This window comes from Paroedura picta, chromosome 10, assembly GCF_049243985.1.
Source record: "Paroedura picta isolate Pp20150507F chromosome 10, Ppicta_v3.0, whole genome shotgun sequence".
In the NCBI taxonomy this organism is placed as follows: domain Eukaryota; kingdom Metazoa; phylum Chordata; class Lepidosauria; order Squamata; family Gekkonidae; genus Paroedura; species Paroedura picta.
Window position 1 is genome coordinate 37,497,767 of NC_135378.1, and position 13,330 is coordinate 37,511,096.

The 13,330-nt window shown below is 43.3% G+C and overlaps 1 protein-coding gene across 1 annotated transcript in view; it reads right to left on the bottom strand.

The window, feature by feature from the left end:
- The window catches only part of WWC2 (WW and C2 domain containing 2), a 165,711-nt gene that overhangs the window by 117,005 nt on the left and 35,376 nt on the right, over nucleotides 1-13,330 (bottom strand). Inside the window, exon 2 of the mRNA XM_077302315.1 lies at nucleotides 5,741-5,850. Coding sequence (XP_077158430.1) covers nucleotides 5,741-5,850 — 110 coding nt within the window. The remainder of the gene's footprint in view (nucleotides 1-5,740; nucleotides 5,851-13,330) is intronic.

Consider the following 13,330-nt stretch of genomic DNA (forward strand, 5'->3'; position numbering starts at 1 on the left):
CTATGAAGCATAATGAAAGAAGCAGTCCAGTATATATGAGGATCCTAGACCTCAAAGAGCCCTGTAGATGATAACCAGCACATTGAATTAAACCCAGTAACTAAATACTATCCAGTGAGTGACTGTAGGATATGTGTAACAAGCAGTTTCTGCCTGGTTCCCAAGAGGGTTCACATGACAGTGTTCTGGACTAGCTGGATTTTCCAAGTTGTCCTCAAGGACAGGCCTATCTCTCATTACAATAGTCTAGCTGTGATGTTACTATGGCATAGATTAATGCATAGATTAAGTTGTGCCCATGTGAGGATGTGCATCTGCCCACTCTGGATGGTATAGAACTCTCTATGGCTCACTCCACTAGGAACCTGGGCATGATCCTGGATGCTTCCCTGACAATGGAAGCTCAGGTCACGAAGGTAGCTCGACTGGCATTTTACCATCTCTGCCAAGCCAAACTACTAGCGCCCTACTTGGCCCCGGAACACCTAGCCACAGTGATCCACATGACAGTCACCTCCAGACTGGATTTCTGTAACTCCTTTTACATAGGCCTGCCCTTAGCCTTGCCCGGAAACTACAGCAAGTCCAAAACGCAGCGGCCAGGATCCTCACAGCAACACTGTGGAGATTCCACATCTGGCCCATCCTCCATCAACTGCAATGGTTGCCAGATGAATTCCGGATCAGGCTAAAGGTTCTGTTAATTACCTTCAAGGCCATACGCGGTCAGGGCCCAGTGTACCTGAGGGACCGCCTCCCTCCCAAAGGGCTCTACGCTCTGCTGCCACCAACCAGCTAATGGTCCCTGGCCCTAAAGAAGTCCGCCTGGCCTCGACCAGGGCCAGAGCCTTCTCTGTACTGGCCCCCACCTGGTGGAATGAGCTCCCAGAAGAAATCAGGGCCCTGATGGAACTAACGCAGTTCCGCAGGGCCTGCAAAAGGGAGCTCCTCCACCAGGCATTTGGCTGAGGCCAGGCACAATCAATCAATCAATCAATCAACAACATCAGCAGGGCTCCTGCCCCTCTCTCCCTCCCAGAAATCCACCAAGACTCCTGGACCTCTTTGTATTATTATTGTTTAATGTTATACGGTTACTCTGTTATTATCAGTTAATAACATTAATGTTATAGTTATATGTAATGTTTCCTGTATAGTTTTCAGTTCTATGTAAACTACCCTGAGCCTTCAGGGAGGGCAGTATATACATGTGAATAAATAAAATAAAAAAATAAATAAATAGATGACTCCTGCCAACTCTATGATTCTGTGATGTTGGGTCCAGAATAGCCAACAGACTCTTAATTAAATCATCTGAACTCAACTGAAAGTGGGAAGCACAATATGCCCCAAGATCTCAGCCTTTCTGAACAGCATCATCTTGTTGAGATTTAGTTTCAATATTCACTGTGCTGGACAATAAATTGTTACTGCTGTAACCCAGGCTGAGAACCTTGAGTGACAAGTGATTCAAACTAAATTCCTCAGTTGACAGTGTCAGTTATTAGTGGGTAGTTGACAGTTAACAGCGGGAGAGCAAAGCAGACTGTAAGTGGATCAAGAAGGATCCTGAGTTAGGGAAGTGGAAAGCTTAGCACATTCCTAACAAGTCTGAGGGAAATTACTCCTAGAAGATGGGAGTGATCCCTAGCAAGTGAATAACAAAGGAAACTGGAACTTGTGTGAGTGTTCCTGCGTTCATTAACTTTAGTGTCAGCGAGACCTAGAAGCTTATACTTGCTTATGTAAGCAGGGCCTGCCAAGAAATCTCTCCCCTCAAGTTTTAAAGACCTGTCTAAAGTAACAGAGTTACTTGTTTGTGACAAATTATCTGGTGTTCATTTTTACATAAAATATATTTATTTTTATACAAAGTATATTTTTGTTGCAAGTTCACCTCATAAATCCTAAACCTAATTCCTACCCAACCATTTCCCCTCAAAGCGAAATAAAACTGTTTGTTAGTTTTATTTACTTTCAATCTCTCATGTGGTATTATCAAACAAAAGAAAGCTTTTAGTAGGGATCAGCACAAACTGGTTCATGAGACAAAATTCAGAATGAATTTAGCCTTGATCGTAGTCCCTAAACTGATTTCTGGAGAAGGTGCCATCCACAAACATTTACCAGACTTTTGTCCAGTCTGGTCCACCTGTTTGGGTGATTTAAACCTTACAGCTGAGCAGTGCAGGACTACTCAGGTTTAAATGGCTGTGAAGCAGCTCATAGCCATTTCACCCTAACTGTGGATGGATGCACCTGCCCTGCTGTTAGGCTGAAATGACTGCCAGCCAGTTCACTCATCCATATTGCTCCACTCGGCTTTTAAGTTGGGGGGGGGAGTGAAATAGATCAGTGAAATTGCTCACAGTCATTTCAGCCTAACAGCTGATGGATGTACCCCCCCCACACACACACACTATTAGGCTAAAATGGCTGCAAGCCATTTACCCAGTCTGTTTTGCTTCCACCCCAACTGGAATGGGGGGGGGGGCAAAATCTAAAAGTGATATGGCTACCAGACATTTAACCTGTCTGTTTCACTTCCCCTTCCCACACATGTGCCTGCCCACACTATGACAATGGGGGACCCTTGCAAACAAAAAGCCACTGGTCTGGATGTCTCAGCAAGATTGTCACTTGAAGGACCATAAGGATACGACCAGCAGTTTGAGATACTTATTAATGCAGTAATAATACTTAGAATTTACATAACGTTCTCAGTGCTTATTTCTGTTCCCATAAACTCTCGCAGTTATCCTTATGAGTATCCTGTAAACTAGGCTACTGTGATTTCAGCCATATTGCAAATGGAGGTGAAAGCTGAAAAACAGACTTGACTAACACCACCTAATGAATTCACAGTGGAGGCGACATCTGAACTGGGGACATCAGGCTAAGGCTCACACACTGAGCCATTACTTTACACCAGCTTTCAAGCACGCACACACACACACACACAAAGAATGCAGACTGCACAAAGGAGCCTGGGGTTATGTGTGCAACTTTATCCTTCCTTGGCCCTTAAAACAATACCTGTATTGTAAGGTGTTTTAATTTTTTAAAGCAAAATGCTCGCAGACCAAACAAAGCAAGCTCAAGAAGGAAGTCTTACTTGAAACAGTCAAAAGGCTGCTGCTGTTTCAGGTGGTGCAATAGTTAATCTGCCTTCTATCTTTTTGCACAATTGCTAATATATATTTATAAACAACTCCCAAAATGCTGCATCTACCATTAAAATTTAACAAAATATTTAGCAAAGTTCTGCGTGCTGCAGTTTACATTGATTTGACTATTATATTCTAGTCAAGTAAATGGAAGCCATAATCTCCACTTTAGCATGTAAGACAAATGACCTCCTTTTGACCTTTATTACAGGCAAGCTTACCTTCCAGTGTCTCAAACAAAGAGAGCTCTCTTCAAAATACCAGCTCCTATCCCCAACATACCTTTCACTAAAATCACTGTTTCACAGTGGATGAAAATACCACTAAGAGAGCATTTAAGTATCTGATTCTTTGGTCTTTAACAAAGAAGATAAACCAGTTTACCTAAACAAAAGTATACTCGGTCCACTGTCCTCCATCAAACACTCACCCCCTCCCAAAAAAAAAGAATGTTGGTAGTTGGGAAAGGGGTGGAATTTATTACAATTCATATTACCCAATGCACAAAGCCCCAAGTTTTGACTGCTGTTTGCTTGTTCTTGTTTATTACACCCTCTGTTCTTATTATTATACATGTTTTAAATGTACTAGTTCTGCTGTTCCATGTACACCATCCTGAGACATCTCAGTGAGAGGTGGCATATAAATCAAATTAATAAATAAAAGAAAATAAATAAATGTCCATATTTCCTTGTGTTCACATGAAACATGTGATCTCCAGTAAAGGTTGTCTGGCCTCCCCACTTGTAAAGCCTACCAATAAGAACCCCTCTGTATTCTGAAAAAAAAAATTAAGGTAAACAGCAAGTCAAAACATCTTAATCTGAATTATTATTATCTTAACCCCGCCTGCACTGCCACGGGTGCCGCGGACTAAATAAAGCCGTAAGGGCTTGGGGGAGGAGTTAGGGCGGGCTCTGTCCGGGATGAGGAAGGGTGCCAATTGGCCCCTTCCTCCGGACAGACCATCGGCGGGGCCAATCGGCAGGCGCAAAGTGCCTGCCAACTGGCCTCTCCGATTGCTGCCCCGCCGCCAAGGGAGCAATTGCCACAAGGTACAGATGGAATATTATGTTTGCAGCAGTGATTCTCTATACTGTACTCACAGCAGTGAGTACAGTACAGTGGGAGGGCTTCTGGAATTCTGGCCCCCCTAATGGACCTCCAGATGCTACCTGGTTTTTGGTTACTGTGTAACACAGAGTGTTGGACTGGATGGGCCATTCGTCTGATCTAACATGGCTTCTCTTATGTTCTTATGACTCAAAGTACAGGTGCCGGATGTTTCTAAAAAGGTATTGCAAGGCCATTATTTTTGAATAGGTAATATGTATGCAGCATAGAAAACAGAAATGCTTCTAATACAGAGAAATAACAGGAATCACTTTGACATTACAGTCAGTGTACAAACGTATATCTATGTCTCCGGTCAAAACTAGTGCATTTGACCACATCCAGGTATCTTTCTTTGTTGTTGCTCTGTGAAGTGTTACATTTGTATTTTTAAATTACTTTAGATTACATCAGAATGCTTTGTCTTAAAATCCAGATCCGATCCTATCCCAGCACCAGACTGTTTGTCATTGTATATGCACTCATTTGTTTAAGAAAACCAGTTTTTTGATAGCACAAAGCAACGAATAACAAATAACTTTCAATAACTCTTCATTGGGCTCACATCTGTCAGTCAACCACTAGTTTCCAAAGAAACCCCAAATTCATCCAAGGAACTTCTTGCCCATCAAGATCACCAAAGAAGCCCCTAGAGGTTAGAGATGGTTATGGGTCATGCTGTAGGATATGTAGCCAGACAGAACAAAGTACTAGTAAGGCATATTGGGCCTCACTGTAGTCTATCCTAGAACAAATGCAAATTTCCCCAGTGGCTGCACAATGCAGGGGAAGATTAGACAAGTGTAGAACTTGTGTGCTCTGCCCCTTGCACATCTGATACTTTCTTGGAGCTTGCAATTACAACTGAATTGAGCAGAATGGTTTGTGTGAACCACAGACCACCTGCAAGCTAGAACTGGGATCCCCAGCTGAAATGCTGATCTCTTTGAGGTCCCTGTGATTTGAAAACTGCTGTGTTAAAACTGATTCTGGCATGTCATTACTCAATAAAGCTTCCTATAAAAAGAAGAATTGTTAAGTGTTCCAGCATATCCTGAACTTTGCTTCAGGCTTCAAAACTGTCGCACCCAAACAGCAGAAACTTACAACCAATTAGAATGTTACCATTCTAGGACAGCTATTTCTTTTAATTAGTAACACAGCTTTAAGGTTTGTACACTATTGTGTAATTGTGAGCTCTGTTGTGTACCGCACCCCCCTTTCATAACGTCCTTGACAGGTAGAAGGAAATAATATTTTTTTAATTAGGCATTGGGGGGAAGCAGTGATAGACAATAGTTTATTTTCTTAGTAAATGTATTAAGAGAATTGCTGTGGGGAATTTCAACTGTCTCATAAGAAATCTTTCTTCTTCCAGTCGTTGTTAAAAAGCCGAACAGCAGTCTAATCTGGCTAAGCTTTCTTATATAATCAATACAGCACTTAGAGAAAACACTTACGGTTTATGTGGTCGATATAGTAGACACCAATCTGAGGGTCGTATGCAGCCTCCCATCCCCATGGTAGCTCATCTCCAACACAGTCTGCAAAGGATAATGGCTTTGTTAACCTAAAAACAAAATCAGAAAGCAACTGAATTAAGTTTATGGAATTTTTCCTAGACATCCAGAGGCAGAAAATTAAGCAAATTATTTCAAACATGTCAATCAGGTACCATCGTATTCGATATTCCTATATTCAAAGAGTAAATGAACAAAGACTGTTCAAAAATATTGATATTATACTTGCTTGTAAAAAGAGAGAGAAAGAAATAGCTGATGTTCTCCAGAAACATTAAGAAAACCCTTTTCTTAGGGCTCATTCATTCATTCATTACATTTGTATACTGCCCTCCCCTAAGGGTCAGGGCGGTTCACATAGAACGTAACAGAACAATACATCAAACTCACTGATTATAATGAATGAAAGTTAACAGTAATAACAGCAATAAGCAGAGAAAATAACATTCAACATAGTGAACACTCTAAAAGGCCCATGATTGATCCGATCTGTCGCGTGGGTTCAAGGGAGGGAGGTGCGGGGCCTAGTAGATGTTCTTTAGTTTCTGTTGACCTCAACCAAATGCCTGGTTTAGGAGTTTCTGCAGAAATGTTTTAATTCCATTAGGGCCCTGATCTCCTCTGGGTGCTCATTCCACCAGGCGGGGACAGGACAGAGAAGGCTCTGGCCCTGGCTGAGGTAAGTGGACTTCCTTGGGGCCAGGGATCACTAGCTGGTCAAGGGTGGTAGAGAATGGATTTTCTTGTGTCCAGAAGAAGCCAGGATGGGCTGAACATCCACTGCCATGATGTGGTCTATTTTAGGTAAATCCAGAAATAAAATAGAAACCTCTTTTTCATGACTGATTTCAAATGTGTAGGATAGTACTGTGAGAGGGGTGAGCATTATAAACGTGTGTCCTCCGAAACCTCGGGGGATGCAATCACAGGGTAGGCAAGTCCCAAAGCTGCAACAGGCATAGTCAATGTTGCATTGAGGCAAGAAGATGCAGACTCTTGCAACCAATCAGTTGGGTATCCCGGCAACCAGTCAAAGGCATACAGTTGGGCCAGTTGCCAGAATTAAAGGAGGTGAGCCTAAGGTTCAGAGAAGCCTGGTCCAGAAGGACAAGGCCAGAAGGAAAGGGTGGACGTGGGCCAGTATTGACTGTAAGTGGCAGGGACAAGGAGGGCTCCCTTGCGAACTCTCTTAGAGAGCCCAGAAAGAGATTGCACACAGAGCCAAAGGAGGGGCAGGGCAAAGATGAAGAGCCAACTCGCCCATAACCCCCTGCCTTCTGAAGCTGGGTGTAGACAGCCCGCCATGGCCATGAAGGGGAAAACTGCTCTTTCCCAGCAGTGCCCTCTAGCACTGTCCTTGGGCAGGTGCACATGCAACCCGCAATCTTTGTCTTGGTGTGATTCGACCTAGTCCACCAAGCTGGGAAGCAGAAAGCAGCTTATGGTTAGAGAGGGCTTTATCAGAGCAGGTCTGACTGTGCCATAGTGAGATTTTGTGAGGTTTCCTGCTATTGTCTAAGCAAGCTGCCACTTCCACAGCTTGTGCTACTCCTCACCCTCAATGCTGTGGCCCATTGATTATCTTCACTTTTGGAAACATGACCCACTGATCAATCTAGGACAGCTGCACACCCAATTTTCTTTTTCATTCATCCGTTTATGTACGGTCACTGACCAGCATCAGAAAATAGATAAAACCACAGTAACGGGTAAAATATTTTAACAACCAAGTCACTTAACATCAGCCAAAGATTTCTGTACTTTACTAGCAGTACAAAAGAACTTTGCCACTGACTAGGAAATACAAATCTGCAAGTAAAATGTTAACTAACAGGTCATCAGTATATCCAGAAAACTGCAGCAACAAAGGCGATATAAGACTCCTGATATCCCTGTAAAAAATTACAATGCAATACAAGATGAGCAATGGATTCAATGGACTGGCAAGGGCACGGTCTATCCTTCGTAGGCATATATGATATGCTGCAAGCTCAAATCTAAAACTTTCTAAATCACTAAGTAAGTGTGCCTCTTCAAATCAAATCGACAATCATTCTCACCTTCCTGAATGTAACTAAATCCAGAGATGGGATATTTAGCATTGCAGCTCTTGCATTCAAATGGAGGATAAAGGAAAGGAGTTGGAGCTGCATCATATTTCAAAGGTCCTTGTGAGAATGATTCCAGGAAAGGAAGTGTTAGGAGGGATACAAAACATCAACGATTGCAACACTGACAACCCAGACCGATTCAACATAAGGAATTTGCCCCCATAACAGCCTCTTGTTGCTCGCGGGTTTTAGTGCTGCTTCCACATGACCCGGAGTGCTCAAGGGGCTGACGCGAGTTTTCCCCAGATTTACTCCACAATGAGGGAAATTGCAAAACCACGATTTGCCATTTCTTGTCATGCTTCCAATTGGGGATCAACCAAGGGCAAGCCTGCGCGGAGGAAGACATGTGTGACAGTCATGGTAGCATTCTGCCAGCCCTCGCATTTGCCCTCCCCTCTCCTTTTCCGGATCAAGAATTTGTTTTTGTTTTTTTTAACAGCACAGTCCATGTTGCTGCAGTACTGCAAAGCTACGTACCCTCAGTAAAAATAATATATTGTGCATGGTGATTTTGGGATCAGGCAGCCAAAACACATTCCAGGTTGTGTTTTCTGCTGGGGGGTATGAACGAGGAAAGGGGGGGGGCATGTGATGAAGTAGCCCTCTCCCTATCAGCTTGGTGTCCATGCTCTTTGTTTTAAAATTTTACTGTGAACAATCACGCAATGGGGTCCAGTTACCATGGCCAGCTTATCACAAATGTACCCGAACATAAAGAGAGACCTTTACACGAGGAATCCCAAAAAGAGATCTATGGAGGCAATGATTTATTGCTGTGGCCTTGGTGTGATTCGACCTAGTCCATCCTGTGGCAACACATAAGTGTAATTTAAAAAAAGATATATATTATGGTGTTTCCCTATAGTAATGCGGAAATGCACTTTAAAAGAATTCAGGACTTTGGGCGGGAGGGGGGCAGAAGTTTGAGTCCCCAAAACAACTGCTGTGCAGGGATTGGTAGCTTGCAGTGATTGACAAGCTGAGCAGTGTGTGTGTGTGGGGGGGAGAAGTTTGGATTGTTCTCGCTTGCCATCTCATTGGGAGGCAAAAAGCCGCAACGAGGCGGCAGAAAAACACGGGAGGGGTCTCCTGTCAGTAATCTTGCAAACTTGTGGCCTCCAACTGCACATTTGCAAGCAGGAGGAGGCTCAAGTTTTACGCCTCCGTGCAGACTGACAATGAGGGAAAGGTGCTACTGTCCTGCACTGGGCACTGACTGGAATAGGTCAGTCCATGGGTTGAGCCTGCTGTTTACACAGCATCACACCATGTTGAAAAACAAGAGCACTGACCGGCGCCTGCCATGAGAAGGCACTAGCTTGGCACTGATGTTTAGGGCTATGATTCCAGAAAGTCAGAAGAGCAGGTTTCCAAGAGAAATAAGCTGCATGACACTGAAGTGCCTGGCATGTTTGCAAAACCGCACCTGGATAAACAAGTGCATAAACACAAGATATTGACAGCTAGAGTTATTTTATTTCCAGGCTTACACCCACACGGAGGCTACTCGCTCCTCCTCGGCTATTAGGACGCTTCAGAAACAGATAATAGCTTTGAGTCGCTAATTGTTTCAAAGCTAGTTTAGCAAACATAATTTAAATTCAGTCTGCTAAACATCAGAAAGAAATCACTATTAAGGATCCCAGCATAGAATCATAGAGTTGGAAGGGACCTCTAGGGTCATCTAGTCCAACCCCCTGCATAATGTAGGAACTCACAACTATCTGCCCACCCACAGTGACCTCAATTTCATGCCCAAGTGATCCCCCCCCCTAAAAATCTCCAAAATCCAGATTCCAGGCTGGCCTAGAGGGAATTCACCTACCATCTCACAGTGGCGATCAGCAATTCCCTGGGTATGCAAGGAAGGGCCACAAGAGACAAACACTGGCACATCCCTTCCTGCCACCCACTCCTAATCTGCCTAAACATAAATCCATGTAGCACTGAGGTGGCTGGCGATGGAGGTGGCTTGACAATAGGAATATCTCAAAATTCACAATCTGAAAAGAGCCCATTACAGTTTGAAATGTTATTGGTAACAAATCTTGTTTTATTCTTACAACGCTGGCTTTCAACACCATTCAATGTTATACAGATTGGGGTTTTCTTCTCTATTCCAAAGACCAATTTCAGTAAGAGATTAATGCAATGCTGTATATGCTGAGAGGCAATGGCTTGAGGAAAATAACCCAGCAAACTTCATGACTGAGCGGGAATTGGAACCTGTACCCCCTTCAACGCCAGCTAACGTCTATCCTGGGTAAACACAGCAATATGCGCACATGTAGCACCATCCCATATTAAAATCAATACAGCTGTGGTATGTTAATTCTTATACAGAACAGCCGTCTGTGGAGGAATTTGGCACCGTGTGAAGCAACAAAAACAATACTGGCACAAAGCTGATTAGACAGAAGCGAAGAAACGAGTTGGGGGAGAATGCTCAACTGCCAAGGGGAAGAATGTTTTAAGCACTGCAAAGATAGGAAACCATTAACCAGAATACTGAATACACACACTATCTGAAACAGAGAAAGTTTGATCACAGCTTAATACATAACCAGTTCTTGACAGAGGTGTAAAAGAATTCATGTTTTTGACCAGTTTTATGAAGTCTTCAACATGAAATTTATCCCCACTCTGTTTTTATATACTTGTGCAGAGATTCTTATCAGAACCTACAGGAGAGCACTAATTTAAGCAGCCTCAATTAATAAGTAATATGCTCGTTTTGAATCACTGCATGAAACGCAGAAGTGAACTGGAGGCTTGATTGCAGACTTCAGATTCATGAGCAATCCTGAGCCCAATCGAAGACTGTTACAACAGAGTTTATCATATCACATCAGTGTATTCAAATTAGGGAGGATGTATTCCAGGATTACATGCAAATGAATGCAGTAGTTTTGATCCAGCAAAACTCCTTACTGACATGTTCAGCTCTAAGCACATAAGCAACATCTTGCATCCAAGTCGTGCTTACAGAATGTGACAAGGTGCACTGCCAAAACAAAGGCATGGGCTGCTCGCTCTTCCTGACCTAAGCATAAAGGTTTTAGGTGCCAGTGTAGGCAACAAAACCAACATCTGTCAAAACAAAACAGGATCTTCATGATAACCTGAAGGCCACGTTCTGGTTTCACAAACTAACTAAAATTAAATAAACTTGCATCATATTTTGCTTCTGAGCTTCCAGACATATGGCGTGGCTGGTGCTGGATTAACTTTGTTCTAAATCAGAGAGACTGAATACCTGAAGCAGCCTTCAACTGAATTAGCCTGCTGGTCCAACTGGGTCAGGATTGTCTACTGTGATGGCCAAGTTCTCTGGAGGGTCTTGGGCTGAGTTCTTTCATATCACCTAATGCCTGATGCCTCTACTGGAGATGCCGGGTATTGAACCTGGAACTTGGTGCATGCTAAGGAGATGTGTTGAGCTACAGGCCTTCCCCATTTAGGTTTTGAATAGTGTTGCCAACTTCAGGTTGCGAAATTCCTGGATAATTTACGTTTGAGTCAGGGAGGTGGGGGTGGAAGGGCATGGTCCCCAGTGTGTGAGAGGCAAAGCACCCTGATCCCCCCCCAAGGGTTAACATGAATATTGGTAGGCCATCCCACCTTGTAGGTGCCCATACCATCCCTGCCTATACCATCCTTATCTCCTTCAAAGCCAGATTCAAGTATATGGTAATTGGCTAATCCTGGGAACCTGTGTTCTGATCTATAATTAGATAGGAGAGGGGAAACAGGAGCAGATGTTGTAATCTTCTAGAGAGTTCCATCAAGTGAGCTCCTTGATTGGTTGTGGAGACTACCTGATGACAGATGACAAAGGACAAAAACCACAGACAAGAGGAAAGCCATGCTAATTTCATGATTCAACTGGGCTGTGGCTGGAATGATGCTAAACTCCACTAGAATGGAGTGCTACAGACAACTAGCTAGGAGTTTGATATTCTAAAAAGTGTGCTTATCTAATACCAGACATTAATGAGACATTAGCTTTTCATATTTTCTTGCCACAAGATTGATAGAGACTGTGTTTCCTAGTAATATCATATTTTCTTAAAGTATTTAATAAACCTTTATATATTTTACTAAGGTCTGGTTCCTTGTGTACAGATAACCTTGAAGACCCAAAGCTCTGAGTGCTGCCTCTTTGTCCAAGGGGTAGTGGCTCAGAAGGACCCACGTTTGACAGTGTTGCATAATGCTATAGACCCCAACCTCCAAGCAGCCATTTCCTTCAAGAAAACTGATCTATGTCATCTGAGCATCAGTTATACCTCTGGGAGATTTCCAGGTAGGGTTGCCCATTTCCAGGTGGTGGCTGGGGATCTCCTGGGATTACAACTGATCTCCAAGTGAAAGTGATAATTTTCCCTGGAGAAAATGGCCTCTTTAGAAGGCAGTCTCTATAGCATTACAACTTGTTTGAAGCCCCTACCCTTCCCAAAGCTTACCCTCCTCAGCCACCCCCCCCCAACATGAGCTGGCGACCCTATTTCCAGGCACCACCTGGAGGTGGGTAACTGTAGTGCTGAATCATATTTACTGCAAAGTAAATACTGTTCTTTTCAGTAGGGCTCCTAAGTAGATTTAAGATTGCAGTTTAAGCCATACTTAGCTGGAGTAAATGTCTCAGGATTTTTGGGATTTGCTTTTGTGTAAGAGCCTCAAGGAAACACATACAGAGCAGCAACACTTTAGATGTCAGCAGGGCTGTGAGCATTCCATGATGCTCAAGTGCATAAAACTCAGTATTGCACTGAGATACTGCCCACTCTTTACCTTTCAGAAAGAAATCTCAACTTGGTTGAGTATCTCCAGCTGTTGCACTCCTTCCCCTTTGCCCTTCCTACATAGAGCGAAACTGCTAGCAGGTTGGGCTCTTCTGCACATACGGCATGAAGTGTTCCCTGGCCCCCAAAATATGTATTTCTTTTCACTCCAGGGGTAGACTGTTACTGGGTCAGGGAGATACCATATTCAAATGAACACAGCCCACTTTACATGTCACGTTTTATGTGTGGAAAGAGAGCAGAGTAAGGAAGTACATGTGCCTGAGACTCCTAAGGAGTTTGGTTTTCCCCAGAGAGTAACAAACAGAAAGGACCAGACTGACAAAGCAACATAATTCTGCAAGCTTTGTCCTCAAAGCTCCTAATTAAACAGCTCGCCTTGCGGAACACTGCTTAAACCAGGGAATTAGAAGCTCGACAGTAGATTTATTTTCTAGCAAATCATGCTCATCTCTTTACTCATTATTCCTCTTTACTCTTCTACGCCAAATGAGGCTCACATGCCAGGAACTATTGCTTATTGCTTCCGGCAGTGTCCTATACTGTGAAACAAAATTCAAGGAATGGATTAAAGAACAATTAGAACTTTGGCATATTTCTGTTCTTTGTAC